This window comes from Zootoca vivipara, chromosome 10 (assembly GCF_963506605.1).
Source record: "Zootoca vivipara chromosome 10, rZooViv1.1, whole genome shotgun sequence".
NCBI lineage: Eukaryota > Metazoa > Chordata > Lepidosauria > Squamata > Lacertidae > Zootoca > Zootoca vivipara.
This window is the reverse complement of record NC_083285.1, coordinates 24,152,444-24,177,373: the sequence shown is the minus strand read 5'-3', so window position 1 is coordinate 24,177,373 and position 24,930 is coordinate 24,152,444. Positions and strand designations below refer to the sequence as shown.

The window sequence follows — 24,930 nt, the reverse complement described above, 5'->3', positions numbered from 1 at the left end:
GTTCGGGTCCCACTTTGGGCAAAAGACTCCTTGCATTGCAGCAGGTTGGACTAGACGGCCCTCGTAGTCCCTTCCGACTGTACAATCCTTTGGTGTGTGTGTGTGTTAGATGTGTGTTGTCCCTTAAACTCTCCTCACCTAGATCAGAAGAAACGGTTCAGCTCAGGCCTAGGGAAAGCTTGCCCACGCTTCGTATCGCTTTCTTATTATGGGGCAAAGCCGATCGCGTTCAAAACACAAAAGCACAGATGGTCCTACGGCAAACAGCATCCTTGCCACCTGCGAGGGAGGGAAGGAAGGAAACGAAAAGGGCTGGGGCGGGGGGAGGTGGAGGGAGGAGAGCCCACGCGCCCCAGCCTGAGATTTAAAAGCATTTAATCCCTCAAGAACGGATTAAGAATAAAATATAATAATAATAATGCGATACTGAGGCACAGAGCATCCATTCACCCACCGACTACGACGACGAGGAGGAGGAGACGCGAGAGGAAGGAGGCGGGAGCTGCGCGCTTAGCGCCCCCTTGAAGGTCGTTTGGCATCTTCCATTCATTCCGTCTAGCGCTTCGCCACGCCGCCTCAGAAACAATCGCTTGGCTTTAAAAATTAAATTAAATTTTAAAAAGGAGACAAATTTTCTTCCTCTGAGCTCCCAAACGTCACCCCTTCTTTGCAGCAGCTCGAAAAAGATTCCGAGAGCGACCAAGGGAGAGCCAGATCTTCTAACAAAGGAGAGACCCCCTCCCCCGAAGGCGGGGCGCGGGAGAAACACCTCAGCTTGGGCTTCTTTTTTTCGTGAAGACGGAGGAAAAAAAAGAGGGATCGGCTGCATTAACAGGTACGGAGTTTGGGGAGGGGGTGGCAAAGAGATAGCCTCGTGTCCTCCCTCCCTCCCTCATCTCAGCCATTCACCCTCGGAAGGACACATGGCCGGGGACAGGAGACAGCAGCTTTCTAGCTGGCGCATGTTGGGCGTAGGTGCTTGGCCAAAGAGGTCGGGAGCTCCTGCACGCCTGAGGGAAAGGCTCGAGGAAATGGCGAGAAGAGGCGCCTCGCCGCGGCCCGGGAGCCGCGTGTCGTAGCCGCATGGCTAGGGGCCCCCAGCTGCTTCTTGTCGGGTCTGCTCGTGAGGAGACCCTTACCCCAGCCAGCCCCCTTTCTTCCCGCCTTCGGTTCTCGGGCTGGCAAGCATTCTTCTCCCGGGCAAGTAGCGGTTGCGAAAAAGACCCGCACGTTTTGATCTCTCTTTTCTTTCTCCATTGTGGGTGGAGGAAAAAGGCGCGTAGGAAGCGAATGCGTGTGACTCATGCGCCGCACTTATTTCCACCTCAGAGAGATATATATATAAAATATACAGTATATATACACCACACACATGCTAAATGAGACCCTAATGAAACAGTTTTAGCAGACATAGGTCACTGTTCAGGCTGAGGCGCAAACCATGTTACTAGAATGTAGTCCTAATAAAAAGAAGCGGGCTTGCTCCTCCAATATATAAACGGATTTGACGGCTGGCAACCTTGACATGGGGAAAGAAGGGGAGCGAGCAGGGAGAGTGAAATTCGCCTTTGTCCTCCTCACTTTACAAAAAGGTTCCACCTGAAATGGTCCCTTCCTTTCTTCCAGAAGCCCCTCCCCCAGTTTATTTCTATTTTAACAAATGGAATTGGGTTTCTGAATTGCTGGCAAGCTAAAGCTGATACTCTTGAAAGCCAAAAATAGGGAATGTTGGTGGACCGAAACCAAAAGAGAGAGATTTTAAATGACATGAGGGAATTTTTTGAATGGAACATATTGTCACTGATCTTTCTCTTTTTTTTAAGGCAGTTGACTTTTCAGCTGCTTAGGTACATTTGCCGTGGGTGTATTTATTAATGCTTCGCTGCATTGGTCCTTTTCACCACAAAAAGACTTTGTCCCAACCTTGCTTGTGGCCCACTCAGGTCTAAATTATGCATGCCATGAATAAAGAGGTTATTGCTGTCACAGGAAATTCAAATTTGCCTTCTTCTTTTTTAGAACCAGTAGTTTCACCCCACTCCACTCCACCCCACTCCACTCCACCCCTTTAAAGCTCCACTGGAACATTTTTGTGCCTTTTTCTTTTTAAGATAACAATCATCTGTGCAAAATTAAAATGCTGCTACCGGTACTCTGCTCAGACTGATTCTGTAGGGCTCTGCTGGGTATTCAAGAGGGATGCTACAGATTACTTTTGAATTAATTATCAATTTCTTATGTCACTTGGCTGTATTGTAGTCCTTGTGCACCGCTTGGAGACTGGAAGTTAAGCGGTTTATAATTTTATCAAATAAATAACCGCTTCACTGGGGAGTACAAGGTTATGCTAGGAATGCAGGCCTGGTTCCAGACTGAATCTGTATAGAGCTGGCATCTTTTCCAAGTCTTGGTTTCTCTCCTAGAGAGCCTTTTTCTCTGTTCTGTTCTTTTCTCTCTCTCTCCTGTGGTTAGCGCCTTTGCTCTTTTTATCACACACCACCAGTGTCCTTTCTGCCATAAGCCATTTGTTCACAAAGCAGAGTTATCATACAACCTGTTGCTATCACTGATTGCCTTCATGGGCAATACAGAAATACTGGGTGATGTCCAATGAATTCCTAGAGTAGGTCCATTGATTACAGTGGGTCTGCTTTGAGTGTGACTAAACACTGTGTAGTGCCCCTTATAATCACCACACTCATTAGTATTATTAGCTTAAATTCAAGACAGAGTTAAACTTACTGAAATGCACTGAAATCGGTGAAGTTAAGTAAGTCCCGATTCTGTGTTGGATTTAGGCTATTAATATTATGATTATTGGCATCCTTGTCTTCAGCCTGCTTAAACATGTTAGAGTATCATTTGATTATCCTGCCTCCCACTGGTCTCCTTCTGCTCCTTTTATAGACATTTTAGTCAGGCCTCTTTTATCCATGAAAATAGTTGCATCTTTTATGGAGGTTTTCACCTTTCCCTGCCTGATTTCATTTCAAAAAGAATGCTGAATTTATCATTTATACCGTATTTATTCATGTGGTGCAGTGGTTAGAGAGTGTTGGACTGTGACCGGCGAGACCAGGGCTCAAATCCCGGAACAGCCCCTGCGCCTGCAGATGTAGCAAGCCGGGCTTACCAGATTCTGAAATACCTTCTAAAGATCACCCCCACCACCTGCAACACGATGAAACCCAGAGTCTAAAGTTACCTAAGTGCTCCATTTCTCATATCTATCCTGCCTGAAGATCTTTGGTGAAAGAAAGGCAAGGTATAAATATAATAAAATGCTCTTAAAGATGTCCCATTGGACTCTTTGGGAGAGGGGCTTAGCCACTAAACTTTACATCAGCTTGCAAACTGAACTTTGATAATGAAGTAGTGGGTGGGAAATGGCTGTTCAGTTGAAATCCACCACCAGAAAACCACCAACATGCTTTTCTTAGAACGGAAGAGTAATTTCCATAACGCTACTTGTGCCACATAGTTTATCTCATCTATTTAAACAACAACAACAAAGATGTGTACATACAGAGAAGAACATGCCAATCCACAATGTAGCTCTCAACTCTCCTCCATCCCACAACATGATTTCTGCCTTCCCCCACTACATTGTTGGGATCAGAGATAAGAATGGTGAGGATGTCTTAATATCCTCTTTTTGCTATCGTTTTCTCTCGCTCTTAATAGTTCAGGCCTAAATGAATGTGGGCTTTAAACCACAAATTGGGCAAGAAAAAAGATATTTAAAGCACTCTTCAGTTGACTCTATGCTGTATAAATAGCCCTTCAGTCCATATATTTAATGTTCTGAATCAAAGAATGAATAGAATTTAGGAGGCCGATGAGCTAGAGGTGCTTGCGGTCTAAAGCCCTGGCATTATGGAATAATTTTAATATCCTACATGATGATCTTAATAATGCATTTTAAGAGACTTGAATGAAACACTGTTTGGGTAGCTAACCTTCTTTACAGTAGCTCTTCTCAAGCCTGAATTAGCTTTACATTTTGAGGTGATGTGGTGAGGGTTTTATATTTGCTTACTGTATGTGTTTTAAATGTTTTGGTATTTTTTAAAAAAAGATATTTATATTTTTGTCAGCTACCACATGCAAATCATTGCTGGCTAGTTGGTAGAATGCTCCTTTTAGAATAAAATAATAATAAAATATGTCCATTTTGCAAAAAACGAGAACAGGCTCAGAGAAATCGCATGTGAGCTGATAAAGAGGATGTTAATGAACATGAATATATATATAATATTCAGTACACTTCCAGCAAAGTGCAGAATTAATTGCTTTTTACTATGTCTGTTCTGCATTTGTGATCTCTCCACCCCATGCCTGCACCTGCCCTCCCCCTTCTATTTTAAATGTTTGGCTGTAATTCTGTAGCCAGTTTCCTGGGTGTAAAGCCTGCTAAACTCAGTTGGACTACTTCTGAGTAGTCATGCATAGGACTGCACTGTTAGTGGTGTGTTGATTTGATATAGCACAGCAATTTGTTTTAGTTTGTAGCTGCATGCTGGCATGTGTAATCACAGTGGTTTCTCATGGTTATGCTGAGTTATCAGCACAGGGATGAATTTAGGAACACAGGTCTCAGAGGGCACCTCTCATGGGCTGGCTACTCATCTCTCCAGTCAACAAGCAAAGCAAATAGTTCACCTTTACTGTTGACAAGCGAGCAGTGTGACATTTATGTTTGTTTGTGTTTGTTTAATTTGTGGGGAACTTTACGCCACCACTGCTCATTCAATGACGTACATATGACTGTGAGTGATTGTGATCCAGACTCATGCATGCAGATTTATAGTCTTCTATGGCAAGCATGCTCTATGCATCAAAGTTATTAAATCTCTGCACATACAATAAAAAAACAAGGTATTCAGAAATGGAGCAAATATATGCAGGGAGCACTACTGATGATTCTTGTTCCTGATCCTTGGTTGACAGCTCCATGCCTGGTTGGGTACGCTGAAGACCCTGTCCCACCAGCAGGCAAACCCTTCTCATCCTTGCTTTTTCCTTGAGCTGCAAATTGGTGCTGGGGACAAGATGGACAAACAGTCACAGAAGACTGTTCCTTGCAGGAGTACAACTTCATGGTTCAGTATGGAGTTGGGCTTGGTGTTAGCCATAGCTGTCAAGTTCTCCCTTTTTTTAAGGGAAATTCCCTTATGCTGAATAGGCTTCCTCGCGAGAAAAGGGAAAACTTGACAGCTATGGTGTTAGCACAGAGTGCTTAATAAGCACACCAAAAGCTGCTTCTGTGTTTGGCTGACAGAGAAGGGATTTTTCCCAGAGGTTAGAAAAATTAGCAACATCATATATTTTTCAGTTCAATCTGTCCCTTTCCCAAGCCTGGCTAAGAGAAGTTTCAAAGGAGAACGATGAGCTTGAATTGATTTGCATTTTCTCCCCTTGGTGGTGCATGTGATTTGCCCAAAGCTAAATGCAGTGAGAGCAGTCAGATTAGAGTTTAATGATTCCTGATCTATTTATCAACCTGGTAGCAGGAAACCAGTTTCTGAACATGTGCAGTATGGTTTGTTGGAACTCTCTTTTTTTAACAGTTGAATAGAACGTTCTGTTTATGTCTCCAAATGGAGCGTGTGTGTTGCCGGGGGGTGGGTGGGAGAAGTAGGGTTGCAGTAGCAGGCCAGGCCTTTGACTTTTACACATTCAATATACCCTATCTGTGTGAAATGAAAGCCCACACCTATCAGAAAATTCTCTTTTCTGTTTCGCAAACTTTTTCAAACTTAGAAAACATGCCCTTTCTGCATATATGCAGTATGGCTAATAGGTGGTTCATCAGTGGCAGTGTTCAAAATTAGCCAGGCATATTTTGCACCCTGCTATCGGTCACTTGGAACCAAGGGAAGCTGCCTGGGCACCAGGATGGCACCTGACATCTCCACCATCTGGAAGTGCATGCCTGGTGATCTTTGGAACTCAACTGTTTTTACACAATAATACCACATCCTGTAGAATTTCTATCCGTTGTATGTTATGTGCACAATCAGAATGAATTTCATGAACCAATATGCTTTTTCTGTGCAGCAAGCAGGAGCAAGCAGTAAACAATGCTATAGTTAATTGCTATAGCTTGTCTTCATTTACCCCACCCCACTGTCCTGCTCATAGTTGCAAAGAATATTCCTACATTATGAATGGTCTGTGTCACCATAAGAAAAAGAGGTCGGAACAGGCCAATAGATATTTGACAGGCCCTGGATCAAGTGGCTTTTCTTATTTAAGTTCTCAAAAGTTCTTAGCCCAGCTGAAGGTTGTCATATGAACTAGCCAGATGTTTTACTGATAATCAATCACAGGCAGCCCATCATTTGAAAAATAAGACTTTAGAGCCGTCTTGCCCCAAAATTCCATTTTGGCAACTGTAACCTTGGTTTATGGAGCCATTTGGCGCCTAGCGGCACTGTGGTCTAAACCACTGAGCCTAGGGCTTGCCGATCGGAAGGTTGGCAGTTCGAATCCCCGTGACGGGGTGAGCTCCCGTTGCTCGGTCCTAGTTCCTGCCAACCTAGCAGTTCGAAAGCAGGTCAAAGTGCAAGTAGATAAATAGGTACCTCTCTGGCAGGAAGGTAAAATGGTATTTCCGTGCGCTGCTCTGGTTTCGCCAGAGGCGGCTTAGTAATGCTGGCCACATAGCCCAGAAAAACTCTGCAGACAAACATTGGCTCCCTCGGCCAGTAAAGCGAGATGAGCGCCGCAACTCCAGAGTCGTTTGTGAGTGGACTTAACTGTTAGGGGTCCTTTACCCTTTTTACCTTATATCTCTTGAGTTTCTAACAATGATCAGTAGCATAATAATGGAAGCATTAATATGCCTAATTTAGGGTTGCCATATTTCAATATTTCAAATTCGGACACAAAACTTGTTGAACTTTTTTTTGGGGGGGGGCAAAGTTGTTGAGACTCTTCCCCCTCATCCATACTTCTCCAATGGCAATTAGAGCATGTTCAAGGCAGTGTTAGAAACTCATCTATATAACCTAATCATTTATATATCTGAGGAAGAAGCCTACAAAGAAATAGAAGTGCAGAAAGGGTCAGTGCTGGATTTATTTCTGAATGTTTGCTATTTCCTCAGTGAATCTTTATTTCCCTTAAAGAAAAGGATAGTATTATCCCCTCAGAGCAGAAGTACTTAGATGGTTAAACTTTGTAATAAGCTTTCACTTACTTACATCAATGTTATGAGATCACAACCCATTTGAAGACTTCCCTCCTTTTCTTTCTTTTTAAAAAGCGGGTTATATTTAACATTCCTTATCGAGCCTGCCTTTTACATTCAATGTTTTACAAGCAATTGTGCTTTTTAAAAATCTCTTTCCTGTTGCTGAACTTTATCTTCTAGAAATTATCACCTGTGATAACTTCCTTCCTTTCTAGTTCTTGGCATGTGTTTTGTTTGAAAGGGCCAGTTTTTAGAGTTGCTGTGGAACTTAATAACTTATGCCAATAATTCTCTAGTCAGTCTTCCTGGTCCTCGTCCTCTTCTTTTCAAAGGTGAGGCTAGGGAGAGGAGGGAACACAAAAGATATCACATGGCAGTCTTTACATAAAGGAAGCAGTTTATGTGTAACTAGAGCTCTAGGTCTGAAGGCATCACTTAGGCACATAAATGAGCCTCTAGCAAGATCAGCCTGCCTATGAACAGAAAGAGGAATCCAATTTCAGACTGTAAGCAAATTGTTGACTTCTATGGCTGAAGCTAGTACCCTCTAAAGCCCAGCTTTAAAATCTACCTGAACTCAGGTGGAAACAGTCCAAAGGAATGGAGGCTGAAAGTCTTTTTTTTAAAAAAAGAAAGTAATTTTAAGAGACCCCATAAGGGTCAGTGTTAGAGTGCTGCCTGGACTAGGACCTGTGAGACCAGGGTTCGAATCCCCACACTGCCATGAAGCTCACAGGGTGACCTTGGGCCAATCACTGTCTCCCAGCCTAACTTACTTCATAGAGTTGTGGGAATAAAATGAGGAGAGAACCACATACACCACTTTGAGCCTCTTGGAGAAAAGGTGGAATATAAATTTCTGTCCTTACACTTTTAATAGCCTTATAAATCAGTTTTTTTCTCATCACATTTCCCACAGCCAGACAAAGATAAGATGAACATTTAATAAGTGATGCTCGCTAATAGTATTATCACTAATTAGTTCAATGGCACGTTTTAACTGTACAATAGTTGCTGCCGTCATTATTACCACTACTTCTTTCTTTCTTTTTTGCCAATCAGTCGTAGCTGAGTAAGATTGTCTTCCATAATCACGCTTTTAACAGTGACTCCGTACGTGACTGTGGAGGCCAATTCTGGATCCACACGTCCTTCTACAGTGGAGACATAGGTTTCTGGGTGGGAGTTGACCACAGTGAGGATTTTCCAAGCATGCTTTCCTCTTAGCCCGTTTCTCCCTTTCATCCTGAGTTTGTGCTTCTCCAAAGTTCATGATGCCTTTGGTCGAGGCGGTTATCCAACTGGAGCTCTCACAGGCCAGTGATTCTCAGTTGTCAGTGTTTTATGCTACATACTGAATTTATTAGCTACTTTCTCCAGGTTTGATGTACTTTTAAAACATGGTTTTAAAAATGAGCAGCTGGTACTGCTTTAGAAATGGCAACAAAATTATAATTTTAAAGGATACTGTACTTGTATAAACAAGATTTTCCCTTCCCTATGAAATAACATTCCATTGGGAGGCCAAAATGTCTAGGGCAGGTGGCAGGCTTCAATCATGTCCCAGCTTCATTATCTGGAAATTATAAGTAGGTAGCCATGTTGGTCTGTCGTGGTCAAAATAAAATAAAAATATTCCTTCCAGTAGCACCTTAGAGACCAACTAAGTTTGTCATTGGTATGAGCTTTCGTGTGCTTGCACACTTCTTCAGATGCACTGAAACAGATGTCACCAGACCCTGGTGAGTTGCAGTCCACTTATGACAGTCATTGGAACGATCCTTTGATACAGATCCTCTCTTCTGCGGATCTGCATGGATCAGCTAAGAGGTGACTGTGTGTTTGTAGGAGGGGGAGTGGCCACACCCATTTCTGACATGTGGCCACCAGATGTTTGGCCAAGGATTAATGTGGCCCTTAGGCCAAATAAGGTTAGCCACCCCTGCTTTACACTGTTGATAGGATTTTTAATCTCCTTACCTTCTCCCTGCATAATTGTCTTCTTTTTAAAGGATTATTCACATAGTATCTTTGTCCATGCTAATATGCAGCCTGTCACCACTCCAGGTAACTAGTTTGTAGAGTAAATGGTGACCCTGCACTATCGGCATTAAACAGCAGGTGCAGTCCAGGAAAAATGCATGATGGTGTTACATGTGCAACTGCATCCAGAGGAACTGCATTCATTGTATTGGGACTGGAGAGACATGGGTTAAAATTCCCACACAGCTATAAATCTTACCAGGTGGCCTTGAAACAGTCTCTTATCTCTCAACTGAAGAGAGTTATTTTGAGGAGGAGATGTGGGAGAGAAGCGTGGCAGCTGCCACAAAAAGGGCATGGTGTAAATGTAATTATTAAATTAGTTGTTAAGAGTGCAAGCATTAATAAAGTTTTTTTCACCTCATATAACCTGCAATAATATTTAATTTCATAATTTTGCATTTTTCTCAAAGTATGTACACACATTGGAGTAGAACGCTTTGCTTGCCGAATGACAACCTTGATTATATGTTGTGCAAAATTAAATACATCTAGATGGGGAGGAAGAATCTCTCTTAATCTTCCCCAAAGTTCTCAGACTGCTGTTTGTCTGTCAACAATTATATACTGATGGTAGAAATATACAAATGCCATATAGAGCATTCAGATCACCAATCCTAGAGAAAGTCCTAGCACCAAGGTGTGTGTGTGTGAGAGAGAGAGACACTTGAGAGGTTATTGTTCATTCTCTTATTCTGACTTTGAATTTTTCTCTTTTCTTTCCTTTCTGCAGGTTTTCAGGCTCACATTACAGGTGCTACTGATCTCTAAAGACCAGGCAGGCTTCAGAATAAGTTCACTAAATCAAGATGCCTTTCAAAGCAGGCCTAGAATTAACCGAGATGCAGAATATGACAGTTCCTGAGGATGATAACATCAGCAACGACTCCAATGATTTCACAGAAGTAGAAAATGGCCAGATGAATAGGTGAGTAGTTTTCCACTGGCCCAGATTTACCGTGTGAAAACACGTTGCTTAAAAACAGTGTTTCTGACTTGAAACACAGCTCATGAATGATTCATTACTGAGTCATGTTCCATTTGAGAATGTGATTTGAATTTCATACCCAGCCTCTGTTGGGCATTGGCAGTAAAAACATAGTGTACTAATTTTTTCAACCTTTAAATGTTGGCATATTTAATACAAATGTATAGTGTGCTGTGTAACCAACCAACCCCACAACTCAGCCTGGTCATTAAAAGCACAGCACAAAGTAAAAAGAAAAAGAAGAAGCAACAACATTTAACATTTGGGATTAGCATTACACACAATCTTATATGTTTCTGGGTCTTTGTCTACTTTTCGGTCGCCAAAATAGTGGCTAAATTGGTTCCAAACTGAAAGACGGTTCAGATAATCCAATTTTCTTAGGTTTGGAGCATAATGTAAAAGAGTAAACTTCCCTGTTGTGCAGGATTCTTCATTAATTTGGTTTACATTGAGATTTGTGCATCTTCAAGCAAGATTATTTGTTATTATTATTGCATATTGCACCAAGCACCTGTTTTTCTGCTGCTGAACTTGATGCAGCATGATGCATTCTTAAATAAATGAGCTTGAAAGTTCAAAAATCTCATGAAGGCCAACTTGGTGGAAGAATGCTAGATCAAGGATAACCCACCTGCTTTTGACAGTACATTGCACCATCTCCTGTTCTAAAGCAAAATTACTTGAACCCAAGTTACCTAAAGAACCTCCTGTCTTGGTATGTGCCTACCTGTACATTAAAAACTTCAGTAGAGCCTCCCCCCGCCATCATTTTAGGTGTGGTGAGTAGTTACCATGGAGAGGACCCTCTTACTTGTAGAGTGCTCTCCCCAGAGATGTTTGCCTGACTCCTATTTTATTGCCCTTTTAGTGCCAGCCAGGCAAATACGCTTCTAAGTTTCCCAAGCTTTTTTTGATACAGTTTCAATCCTACTGCCTGTTTGATGCTGTCTTTGTAACGTTGTGGCCTTTAGCTTAATTGCGGATGCATATTTTGTATGTACATTTTAATTGTTCTAGTATTCCATGCTACAGATAAGACTGAACCCTAACCCTACCACTGCCAAAGAAAAGAAGCTCAGCTCATAGAAAACTAGCATATAAGAAAAAAAAGGTTATAGACCAGGCTTCTCTTAGCTGGGCTAGTTTTGTTTTCTTTGCACTGTATATCCTGTGTGTGTGTTTACATATACAGACATACACAAAGGGTAGAGCATTCAGCATGTATTTCTCCACCTGCATTCTGAAGTGATACACTCCCAGGAGGTCTTGAGCTGTTCATTATGTTTGAGGCAAGCAGACTAAGAGCTAAATAGGTCAAATCCTTCTCAGGTCCATTTTGAGTCAGGATAAAAGCTCTGTTTTCAATATACGCACATATGTTTTCACCATGCCTTGCTGTTTTAATGGCTTGATTAGCTGTTGCAAATGTTGTTAGCTTATTCTAGCAAATAAGAAAGAAAGAAAAGCTTTGCTGACTGTTGTAACCTCAGATCACAAATGTGCACCTAATAAAAGCTGTGTGATTGCAGAACCTTTGCTAAATTCCTTTAGAGGGAGAAGTGTAGAATAAGAAATCAAAATGTATCAAATTTTATGAAATGCCGTGTTTTAGCAATCCGAAGAATGCAATATTTTAAACTAATGTTTTCATTAGTTCAAGTTGCTTGTTCATATATTTTCTGGCCCTAATCCAGCAAAAGTTTGTTATAACTGAAGCTGCAATCCTATGTACACTTCCCTGGGAGTAAGGCTGATTAAACACAGTGGCCTGATTGCTTCTGAGTAGCTATGTACAGGAACATAACTTCACTGTGCAATCCTAAAGACTGTTTGATGAAGGAATAACCCTGTAAGTTTTATTGAAACTAATGGAAGAAGTTAGCTGTGACTAATTAAAACTCCATTGTTTTCAGATTTATTTGCATGGAGGCCATGGCATTTAATATGAGCCAGTTAAACTTGTCACACATACATGTCTACTTAGAGATAAGTCCTGCTGAGTTTAGTGCACATAGAATTGCAGCCTTTAAGTCCCACTAATTTCAGTAGAGCAGAGAAACGTGTGCTTCAGAGTCTTCCACTGAAATAAATGGAGCTTATATGTCCTTGCTTTTGGTTTTTCTGTTCTCAAGGACCGGATCCAGATTTGACCATGCATAGAGTAGATCCATAAAATCAATGAGACTTGAGTTAGTAAATCCCATGTACTTACCGTGTTTCTCCTAAAATAAGACACGTCTTATATTTATTTTTCCTCCAAAAAAAACACACCACGGCTTATTTTCAGGGGATGTCTTATTTTATTTTTTATTAAGTATGGTACAACAACTGGGCTGGTATCCTTACAGAGCTTTCACAGTCAGAGTTTTGCAACTGCGGCTCTTGCTGAGTCCTTCAGCATGGCAGAGCCTATCAGGTGCGAGTTATATGGGCTGGGGAGGAGGCTTACCAGCTGACCTCCCCACCCCGACCCTGGGATCATGAGTTTGTGCAGACTGCCTTTTCACCACAAAGCGGCCAAACCTCTAGGGTTAAAGGGCAGAGCTTTCGGGCTGCTGAACCAGCCTCCCGAGCTGGCTTGAGACTGCTCTGAAACGGAGTGCGCGTTGCATGCACCTCAAATAGAGCCTGCCTGATGCTCAGTCAACAACCGGTGGAGGGGCGCCTTAAATAGCTGCTAAACTGCTGTGAGTCTGGAGCTCTGAATCGGAGCTGCCAGAGATCTCTCATTGGCAGCGTACCAGGAGGTCCCGGCTTTGGTTATTATGAGTGCATATTTATTTACATGTAAATGAAAAAGCAAACAATCCCCAGCCTTCGGACTTCGGTTGGCATTTCTCTTTTGCTTTAAACGCAGTAGCTGGGAGCGTGATAGCTGAGAGTGAGTTGGGAGCCAGGAAATCGTCACTTCAGAGCTCTCTGAAGTCGGGGCTTGGTGCGGCGCGCGCCGCTGCCCTTGCCGGCTCCCGCGGGGCCAGGGCGCGGCGCGGTGCGGCGCTGCGACTTTCGCCGGGTCCCACTAGGTCGGGGCTTGGCACAGCGTGTGCCGCTGCCCTTGCCGGCACCCGCTGGGTCGGGACGCTGCGACTTTCGCCGGGTCCCGCTAGGTCGGGGCTTGGCACAGCGCGTGCCACTGCCCTTGCCGGCTCCCGCTGGGTCGGGGCTCGGCGCGGCGCGCACTGTGACTCTCGCCAGGTCCCGCTAGGTCGGGGCTCGGCACAGCGCATCCTGCAGCTTTTGCCGGCTCCCGCTCGGGCTGAGCTCCACGTGGCGGTTCCGGCAAGGACAGGCATCTTCCTTTTACTCTTCGTTACAGAACCACCATCCAGACCTGCTCCCACCACTACCCCGGTATGGCTTATTTTGGGGGTATGTCTTATATTTTGTTGCTTCAAGAAAATCGTGCCATGGCTTATTTTATAGGCACGTCTTATTTTGGGAGAAACACGGTAGCTGGATCAAACGCCAAATATGTATGGCATGAGCAACATAAATCCTGGTGGCAAGCACCCTAACATATAATACTTTTATACTGAATATATTTCTGTATAGATAAATTTTAAAAATAATGAAAAACAAGATTTACAGTGCAGTCCACAAATGTATTTTTAATGCCTATAACTGGATCACACTGAAACCCCATCTCATCCAGCATTTGATTTCCAGCTGTAGCTAGCATTGGTTCACAAGCACAATGAATTGCATTAGCAAGCAGGCGAAGCTGGAGTTCATGGCCTATCCTGAGGGTTTTTTCCGTCCATGTTTGCCCTCCTTATGGTCTTCTTGCAAGCATCTGGCTGGCCACACTGGTGAAACAGTATGCTGGACTTGGTAGACCTTTGGTAATGCCACCTTTGAAAATGGAGGCTTTGTCCAGCTATATGGCTAATGGCATTCAGTAGAGCTGTCCTCTGTAAATTAGTGTAAAAGCAGTGGTGCCCTCAGGGTAGGACCTTGGGGCAGATGCCTAGGGTGTCATTCAGCAAATTGAGCAAGAAGACCCCCCAAAATGCCACTATTCAAAGAGAGAAGCCCCTGTAAGACAACTGAAGCCCAGCAGATTATTGTTTTAATGGTTTTAAAATCCCTCCAACAATCTAAACTAGTCTTCCTTCCTCATGGCAGTTTATAGGAGAGCTGAATATGGCTCTGTACATATGTACTTCCCAGACTTAATCATTCATGCCTATCCCTTTTTGTGTGTCTTTTCTTTCGTGTGTGTACCAACCCATGCCGTTATCTGTATGATTCATTTCCTTATGGCCCAACCTTCTTGTACAACTGGGTTCTAGGTAGTAGCTTAATTAAAACAATACACACCAACTCCATAACGGCTACAGCTCAATAATAGCACTAATATATGTTCCTCCTGTGTATGATGTAATGCTAAAGAAAATCCTGTTTGTTCTTTTTCAGTAAATTTATTTCAGACCGCGAGAGCAGAAGAAGCCTAACCAACAGCCACTTGGAAAAGAAGAAATGTGATGAATATGTAGGTTACCCTCCTTGCCCTCCTTGCATGAAGAGCCAACCTGATGCCCTCCAAAAGCTGTTGGACTACATCTCCCATAATCCCTGAGCACTGGCCATGCTATCTGGGGCTGTTGGGAGATGGAGTCTAGCAACATCTGGAGAGAACCATGTCTGCTACCCCTGTCCTACAGTTGCACACAGATCTCCTTTGCAAACAGATCTCCTTTGCTGTTTGTGGAACAGCTCACCCACATTTTATTTATTACATCGATATTCTCCTTTCTAAAGAGCTTAAGGCAGTGTGCTCAATTCTCCCCAACCTCAAATGTTACCCTCATAACAATCCTGTGAGGTAGGTTAACCTAAAAGATACTGACTGACGCCAGATCACCCAGTTAGCTTCATGTGGCTAAGTCAGGGCTTGAACCGGGGTCTTCATGTTCCTAGTCCCGACATTTTACTGCTACACCACACCGAACTCTTTTGAGTTCCACTGAAGTGAATGGTTAAGCTCCTTGGTAGAAGAGGTATCTGTAAGTACAGAGTTCTCTTGTCCTGGAGGAAGGATTGTGTGGGATGTCACCACCCATTTCTCCACTGGCAGGAAGTCAGACTTTCATGAGGGTATACCTGGTGGGCAGGGCAACCCCTTCACCAGCTCAGCTTCCTGCCAGCTCCACTGCACGTCATTCTTGTCGGCTGCTCCAGGCAGGAAACCATTTCGGAAGGAATTTTCCTTTGTCTTCATTTGTTTGTCTTTCCTAGATCCTCTTTCCTCTCCCCCATCTGCTCCTTTTTTGTTTCCTTCTGGCTCCATAGATCTCTCCTTTCCCTCCTCCCGGCATCTATTTTCTTTTGGCTTTTTGGGCCTACAGCCCTTGGAAGCCTCTGGACATCCTGGAGGGGGAGAGCTTTGGAAAGGGGTGAAACATGGCAAATGGGGCTTTGCGCAGGAGGAGGTCCCACGGGCCAAGGAGCAATCCCAGGGAGTAGGCAGTGCCTCCAAGGCCTTTCCTGAGTGTAGCCCCCCCCCCCTTGAGAGTTTTCCCTTTTCTAGAAGAGTTCAGTTAGAACATCGTGCATGAATGGCAGATTCCTGGGGCCTCAGTGTGAAATTACAGGTGATATTCAGTCTATTTGATTTCAATGCATCTAGTGAATGTATGACTTTGTTGGGTATCATCCTATGTTCTCTCTGTTACTTTTGTGGCTTTTCAATTATAATAATTCACCTCTTGCCACTGTACCCAAATGGGCAAATAATCAAATTATCTGACTCAAGGGAAAGGGTTGGGATGAGAAAGTATATTCAGAAAAAAGCATAGGATCCTTTTCAAATATGCTGCAAACCATAGGAAGTTTTTTTCCCCTTTTACTTCAACCTGTACAGATTCCAGGCACAACTTCATTGGGAATGTCTGTCTTCAATCTCAGCAATGCCATTATGGGCAGTGGAATATTAGGTCTTGCCTTTGCGTTGGCCAACACAGGAATCCTGCTCTTTACGTAAGTCATCAACATGCAAAAGGCCTTACTTAAATTTTCACTTTGACACAGACATGATCAATCAATGTTCATACTCCATTCATATGCTGTTTTAATAAATGAAATAAGCTATTAAAAACTAAGTGTGCAATTCACATACAACTTAAAAGGCAGCTGTTTAACATTTAGGCAGCCCAACACACTGGTGTCTAGTTTCTTCTTTTTCACCTTCAGATTTATTTCTGTAGGAGTAAGGCAGAGGATTGCATAGAATCCCAAGCAATGCCACTTTTCCCTTGTGCTAAAACAGGCACCCCCAAACTTCGGCCCTACAGATGTTTTGGACCACAATTCCTATCTTCCCCAACCACTGGCCCTGTTAGCTAGGGATCATGGGAGTTGTAGGCCAAAACATCTGGAGGGCCGCAGTTTGGGGATGCTTTCCCTTGTGCTAAAACATCTCTCAGAGAACAAATGCACTATTAAATGGCATTATTCTTATCTGATTTCTGGGGGTGATGTTCAACTAAGTTTTACTCAGAGCAGACCTATCAAAATTAATGGCCCTGACATGTTCATTAATTTCAATGAATTTACTCTTGAGTAAGCCACCCCAGTTACCTATCCTTAGGAAATTGTGTTTAGGTGATCATATATTAAAATCACAGCATTGAAAACTAGCACATTTCAGAGAAATAGTTCTTGTTCTGAGCCAGCAATATTATACCCCATAATAATATTTTGAATTAAAACATGTAGTAGGTTAGTGCAAAAATGCTTTAATGCTATGAACAACAGAGGCTTCAATTCCTAGCATACTTTCTTGAAAGCAAGTCCCATTGAATCCAGTGGGTTAGACCCAACCTGTAAGTGTTATTTGTGGAGGGTTGCCACTCTAGGTAGGAGTCTTGCTGATTCTGCTTCATGGAGGAAGCTCAATGGCCACTGCCGTGTCCCAGAGCAGCCACTGGAGGGAGGCACCAAGGAGGGGCCGGTCCAGTCCAGGGCGGGAGGCTGCGGAGCCCCCTCTGCGGGAGGTGAGCTCTGCGCCCCTGCAAGGTGGTGTGCGCCGTCCAGGCGCCACAATCCTCCGTCTCCACCCCTCAGCCGCCCGCTACTGCTGCCGTGGGGGGGGGGGGGCGCCGAAGGATTCTTGAATCACGGCGCTGGATACCCTTAAGATGTTACTGGGGGAAACCTTATAGCTGTTTTAAAATCTCCCAATAATGAATGCTTATTAGATGCATTTTGGCAGTCCATCCATAATGTTTGCCTTTGGTCATTGGTAGGTCCCAGCTCGTCATTTGAGTATTCTTATCTAGACCAAAATATATTTCCTCTATATAAGTTCCAGTATCTTAGCAGCATCTGAAGGAGCAAACCTGAAAAGTTTTAATTGCATATAGGAGTGAATTACTTAAGCTTTAAGTAAGACTTTAGGTGTTAGAAACACAGGTTCTTTCAATCTTCCAGAAGTGCCAAAGAGTGTAAAGGAACATTGCAGTAACTTCACAGTCTTTAAAAAAGAAACACCTTTGTGAAGCAGTTTTACAGCTTCCTTGAAAAAGATGTCTCTTGTAAACAAAACAGATTTTATAGATTAAAGATGAATCAGTGCCCACCCTCAAAAAACATAAAAATATTTTTCGCTCCAGAGACATGTTATATTTTTAAAATAAAATTTGATTTTAAAAAGTAGTTTAGAAGATCCTATTAATGTGAACATAGAGAGAAAACCAGACTGTAACTGAAATCCTGTGTATATTTTCTTGGGAATAAATCCTCTTGAATACAATGGGGGTTACTTCTGAGTAAATATACATATTGTGTGGGCAGGTTACAGAGAGAGGGTGCCTTGTGCAAGCCTTGTTGAAATGAATGCGAACCAGATTAAAATTAATAGTTTATTTCATGGGCAGGAGAGCTTCTACCTGAAATGCACCCTTTGCAATTACGTACATTGTTAAAAATAAATAAATTCCAGTACAGTACTGCACTGGAGAAATTCAAGAGAGGTCATATATGTGCTACTCAATACCCAGAGTCATTGTTGAGTATCTAATATTTGTTACAAAGGAACCACAAACTGCTTCACAGTCAAGGATAAATGTGCGTTAGGTTGTTTTTTTTTACACTGTAACCAAAATCTTTGTTTCCAAGGGAAGCTGTGGCTACATTGCAGTGTATCAAAAGCTGGGTTACTAGAGCTACAGGTGTTAGAATGAAGCTTTTTTTAAAAAAAACTGAGCTGGGAACCTCAAGAATCTACCCAGAATATTCAAGGTGATTCACACATTTCCAGATCACATATGGAGTGAAAGAATGAATTGGGTTTTTTTGGGGGGGGGTAGTGGTGAGGTTAGTCAATGAGGTTGTCCAGAGATAGCAAAATATCCAGCCTTGGACCTGTTCAATAGAAAGAGGAACTATTTCCTGCCAACAACCTCCCCCCCCCCAGTTTTTGAAGGCAGCCAAGGAGATTCTTCAGGTGTGTTTTATGCTATGAAGATATGTAATGTTTGAGGCTATTTGAATGAGAGGAAAGGGAGAGTTTGTGTGAAAAAGGAGAGCAAAAAAGGAGGGAAGGGTCCTTCTTTGCCTTGTGTGCGCTCCCCCCCTTCTTTTCAGCCCCCAAGCTATACAAAAGCAAACGTACGGACAGGTCTGGCTACATTTTTCATGTAACAAATATTCAGCAAGCCAGGAGCAATTTGACCACAGGAAATCACCTTGTGGAACAGATAGCTGCAGGTGACTCACACAAATGAGCAACACTGCTTTTGAGGGCGAGGAGCTACTTAGTAGCAAGCCTGCTCTCGGACGAAAGACCATGTTGTCAACATCAAGAACAGGGCTCAGATAGGTGATGAGGCAAAGGCCTTCACTCGCGATTAGGCAAAAACCACATTTCATTTGTAGCCCAGTATTCTGAGAAATGGTGGGAGGGAAGTGAGAATAACTTTAGTATTTACCCAGTTTAATAATAAAAATGACCAAAAGTTGCTGATTGGCAAAAAGAAAAAAGAAAACTCTGGCCTTCTCTTGGACCTTTAAGCAGCAAACAGACCCAGAGCCAGGACTGTTGCTGTCACATGTCAGCTGCAGGGCTGGCTCAGGATCCAGCCCCATTTCCAGAGTTTCCACTGGTTACCAGTGGCAGGGATAGCACCAGCTGTTGTCTTTGCCCGGAATCTGGGCAGGCGCATTGCGGTGCTCCTCACCAGCAGGCAGGGGCGGAGCTAGGGGGCGTAGGGGGTGGGCTGCCCCGGGTTCCACTATGGGGGGGTGACAGTCGGCGCCCCACCCAGCGACTCCCAAGGCAAGCCCCTCCAGCCTCCCAGTAAAAAGCCCGCTTGGCACGGCATGGCACGCTGCGCCAGTGGGCTATCTACCTGGAGCCTGGGCATTCCGTTTAGGCTCCGTTTAGAAGTCGCGGGGGGCATGATCCCCCTCTGTGTAGCACGCATGTAGCTACACATCCCCCCGGTGCATGGCAATTTGCTGGCCCAGGTGTCGCGGCGGCTTGCTACGCCGCTGCCAGCAGGCTTCCCTGCTGACAGTAGAGCTTCTCTACTAGCCAGTGGGAGGGTCCAAGGAACATCTACGCTCTATCAAGATCCCTTCCAGCATAGCTGATTGGCAGCTTGAAATGCTCTGTTACACAGAATGGAGAGATATCTCTGTGCATCAAGCAGTCGTGAAATTTACAGCAACAGTGGTCAGTGGAAATGCTGGAAACCCAGTGCTTTTTTCCCCTAAAATGTTTAGGGGTACTCTCATTTTCCTACTCATATTGAAATACTGGCCCTCAATGAGGCCAGACTTAGATTCACAAAATGTTTAGGGGTATGCGTACCCCTGGGTGCCCCCCCCCCAGAAAAGAAAGCACTGTGGAAACCCTAATGTGTGCTCCAGCACAAAAGAGCACGAGGAGGGTTTTTAAAAGGTTAAGACAGCACTAAATGGCTTTGAACCTGACACAGTCATTTTCTGAAGAAGGTATCTGAAGAAGTGTGCATGCACACGAAAGCTCATACCAATGACAAACTTAGTTGGTCTCTAAGGTGCTGCTGGAAGGAATTTTTTTTATTTTGTTTCGATTACCTCAGAATGTTATGACTGCAACCTTAAATCTCCACCCTCCCTCACACTGCAGCCCATTCTTATCTGTTCTCACTAATAGGTGCAATGCCATCTAACACTTAACAGGGTAAGAAGCAGCACCTTTGTGTTGCTAGCAGGAAGTAAGAGCCATTTGCTTTGTACACATTTAATATCCCTCAGACTCAGGTGAAGAACCTTTTTTCTAACTTCAGTACATTGATGCTAAAAAACGCTGGAACTGTTTGAGGGAAGCCTTGTGTGTTGTGAACCCGTTAAATGGCATTATCACTTGCACACTGTTTTCCTTTCCATTTGTGGAATAAATAGACAACAATCAACTCAGGACAATGCTCCATATGTATTCACATATGTATTTGCCGCAAAATTAGTTCTGCGGATTTATTTTTTTTAACAGTGGTTTTTTACAAGTATGCTTTTGTTAGCCCTGATTCAACATATGAAACATAAGAGCTCTTTGGGTGCTGCAGAGTTTTCCCGGCTCCGCAGTGCATGTTTTGAATTTGCAGAAAGCCAGCGCTGTTCATGTTTTCATACCATTCCCTGGGTTGGTACTGGCAGTAGTCAGTCTGTCTCAACCACAACCCGTACAGCAAACCATCTGTTCATGCTGTTTTATTGGAAGCCATGGAAAATACCAAGTTTATGGATAGCAACCTGCAGCAGCTTTTGAGGGCAAGGAAGGACAGCAGATTAGAAGATTGTTCCCTGTTCCCCTTTTTATTTGCAAAGACCATCCTGGGCTTGCCATGGGGAGCTCAAGACTAGAAACCACATTGCTGTTTTGCAGAAACGACAAATTGGGGCTCTTGAATAAACATCTGTGACTAAGCACGAGTCACCAGAGACTTCTTCCTATCCAATTCAAACACTGGCCACAGCTACTGATGGCTTGAACAGAAACATGATTAGTAGCAGTTATTTAAAGAACTCCTCAGCCATTAGGCAATGTGCTGAAAATTCAGGAAAGACCGTATCATGTCCTGGATTTTTTCTGTCTCCTAAGTACAACTTCTTGCAGTTTGGCGATCCAGTACTCACATACCGTATAGGCCCAAATATAAGCTGCACTTCTTTTCCAAATTCTGGCCATAAAAAGTTAAAGTGCGGCTTAAATTCTTGACCTTACAAAAATGGGCTTTTACGATATCACATACGGTAAAACAACGGGTGTGAGTGCCTGCAGAATTTTAAGGGAGTGACTTATATTTAGGTATTGTATTCCCCCCCCCCTGAATTTTAAAGGTGTGGCTTATTTGCAGGTGCGGCTTATATTTGGGCCAATAGAGTATTATGCTAAGCTTTGGTTCACCATTACATGCATGAGCTTCAGGGTCCACATGCTCCCCACCAAGACATTTGTTTGTATAGCACAGCCACAGGGAGGAGATCAGAAGTTCTTGCTTCAGTGAACAGTGGTTATTTGTTGTGTCTGAACCCAGACAAGCATAAGTTAAGTAAGGTTTAGGGAAACCATGGTTTATAATCTTGTTTCTCTAAACCATAGTTAACACTAACCACTAACAGTTCTTAGTTTGGATCGGTGGGAAATACCTACATTCATTTATTCATATGCCTCTTCAAAGCCAATAAATATGCAGATCAATACAATGAAATACAATTACAGATACAAATCACAAGCTCAAGTGTAAAACTGGGTAGACATATGGAGAACAAATAGAGGCTAGCCTGGGAATGGAAGTGAACATTCCCAATTTCATCCTCCCAGCTGCTCCAGTGGAGGGAAGGGGAAGGAGGAGTATGAAAGCCTGAGGCTTACCTAGGCTTGTTTCTGATATACTAAACCTTGGTTTAGCATTATATCTGAACACAATCATTATCTGGCTGCTACCGGAATTGATTTTGCTAATGGGAGAGGATGTTTTCTTTCTTAGAGAAGTTCTGCAGGAATGATGCTCAACCAAAGTGGCCATCCAAAGTGGTCTAACAACATCTGACAGATGTGCAGGGACATTATTCATTTCCTTGCTTGAATACAAAGGACAATAGTCTGGATGGAAATCACTACAAGAGCATGTAACTCCCAGCTGTGTCATATATTTAAACATTTTCTTAATACAACTCTTGTCTATTCAGACTAATTTATCTTGTTGGCTTGCATCAAGGTACTAAATATAGCTGCATTTGTAACTAACCACCACACCGTTTTCATACCATACTCATTTGAAGAGCTTTACACTGCTTGTTCCAATTTATGGTACTAATTTATTGAGTGAGACTATTTGGAGAGTCTGGTTTTGGGCATCTGCTGTAGCATTAGCCAACACATGAGCAATGCCGTCTGTACCCAGGCCTTAATTAAAGGAGGCCCAACTTTGGCTCATTCCATAATACTTGCAAGACACAAAAGAGCTCTTAGAACAGGGGTTAGCAATTTTTTTCAGCAGGTGGCCAGTCCACTGTCCCTCAGATCTTGGGGGGGGGGCTGGACTATATTTTTTGGGGGGTGTTAACAAATTCCTATGCCCCACAAATAACCCAGAGATGCATTTTAAATAAAAGGACACATTCTACTCATGTAAAAACACACTGATTCCCAGACCATCTGCAGGCCAGATTTAGAAGGCGACTGGGCCGGATCCAGCCCCTGGGCTTTAGTTTGCGTACCCCTGTCTTAGAAACTATAGCTTCCATTATATACCCCACAATTTAGTTCCATACAAAATATGGGTGATGATTTCCCCTATGTATATAAAAATGTACATATCTTGCCATATCGCTGCTGTTATTAGTTTATAATATTTATAAGGCCCCTTTTCACACACAAAAATGAACTCTTGAGTGTCTTGCAGAAACAAACATGAAAAACAAATATAAAACCCGGAATATAAACATATTAAGCCACAATAATATGCATAAAAGAGCAAATCCAACTCAACACCACCTCACTAAAAATAGGCAGAGAATTAAATGCCAATGGCCAAGTGAATAAAACTGTTTGGGAAGGTGCCAAGTGGGCCTCCCTGGGGAAAGCATTCCACAGCTTTCCTAGAGGGGCCTAGTTTAGCTAACACGCCATCATTAATTATATGGATAGAGAGTTTGGCCAAAACAGTAGCCCTTAATTGAAAATTAAATTCAAAAGTTCTGGTGGTAGTGTAGCTTAGCTATTGACTTTCCAATTAATGCAAGGCTATCCTGTTCTGAGGGCTAAACTGGGGTCAGAAAATCTCATAATAATTCTGGTATTAAAATTCCCCAATAAATCCATATGGATTTATATACTAATATACTAATATTTTTTAATATACTAATGTTTTTTTCTTTTCTTTTTAAAGACCCGGGCCTTTGATCACTCCACAGGAAGATGAATGGCCTATGATTCAGAGTTCCTAGTTCTTCTAAACCAGGCACCCCCAAACTCAGCCCTCCAGATGTTTTGGGACTACAATTCCCACCATCCCTGACCACTGGTCCTACTAGCTAGGGATGATGGGAGTTGTAGTTCCAAAACATCTGGAGGGCCGAGTTTGGGGGTGCCTGTTCTAAACTATCATTTTTTACAGGAAATATCTTAACATTCATTCTGCTAATTGAGAAGTCAGCAGTATTAATTATTTTGCCCCTTAACTCTGGTTAACTCACTTTTTCAACACTTAATGACAATCAGAAGAATGACAGTATCAAATAAACTAGAATGGACAGGGTTTTAAAAAAATTGCATATGTGAATTGGCAAACAAAAAACAAGCAGGAAACACATGATGCTCAGGGATATGTATGACGCCTGCTATGAGCCTGTGAGGTCTCTCTGGCTCCCTCAGAATCACTGAGGGTGCTCCCAGACAGAGGTTGATTGTTGAGTCAGTGTTGCTCATCTGCATAAAATTTTGTGCTGTCCACGCATCATCACTGCCTTCAAAATGCCAGTCCGTGCATTTTTACATTTAACCTTTCCTCTTGCCATGCAATATCTGTTAAGTCATAACAACCCATAGCTGCCAAGTTATCCCTTTTTTTAAGGGATTTTCCCTTATGCTGAATAGGCTTCCTCGCGAGAAAAGGGAAAACTTGGCAGCTATGTAACAACCCATTACACATTTGCAAGCACCACTGGTGTGGAAGCCTATTAGCACTGCAGCCTGTGCTGTGATGATATTTAAATGGGTGGTATCTTTCCCCATATCTCTACTTCCATTTGCTCGTCATCTGAGCACTACTGAGTCATTTTGTTTCCAGTGGCTGAAACAATATTTATACCACTGTTCCAAATTCAGTGCCGTACAGGACCTGGCTTATATAACGATGATATGTTTTTCTTTCTTATTTCCTTTTTTTATAGGTTGCTTTTGATTTCAGTGACGTTGCTATCTATTTATTCAATAAACCTCCTGTTGTTGTGTGCCAAGGAAACAGGTAATTCATACGAACGTTGTACAATTCAATAGCAATGAAGGTGACGGGGTGAAGTATATGGAGAATAAAATAACTGCTTTTGCCCCCCCCATCAGTGCTATAATAGTGCGGGAGGGGGGATTTTAGTAGTAGTCCTGAATACAATAGAAAACATTAAATGCACTTTACTTCACCAGAGAAATTGAAGCCTTGCAGAAGTGTATCAAAGGAAGCAATAATCAAGCCTTCTATTCATGAAGGCA

The 24,930-nt window shown here is 43.0% G+C and overlaps 1 protein-coding gene across 1 annotated transcript in view; it reads left to right on the top strand.

Moving 5' to 3' along the window:
• The first annotated feature begins 381 nt into the window (after positions 1-381).
• Positions 382-24,930, top strand: part of SLC38A1 (solute carrier family 38 member 1) — a 43,059-nt gene continuing 18,510 nt past the window's right edge. The window contains exons 1-5 of the mRNA XM_035128289.2: positions 382-835; positions 9,975-10,169; positions 14,649-14,724; positions 16,096-16,211; positions 24,615-24,688. Of these exons, the coding sequence (XP_034984180.1) occupies positions 10,051-10,169; positions 14,649-14,724; positions 16,096-16,211; positions 24,615-24,688 (385 nt within the window). The 5' untranslated portion in view covers positions 382-835; positions 9,975-10,050. The remainder of the gene's footprint in view (positions 836-9,974; positions 10,170-14,648; positions 14,725-16,095; positions 16,212-24,614; positions 24,689-24,930) is intronic.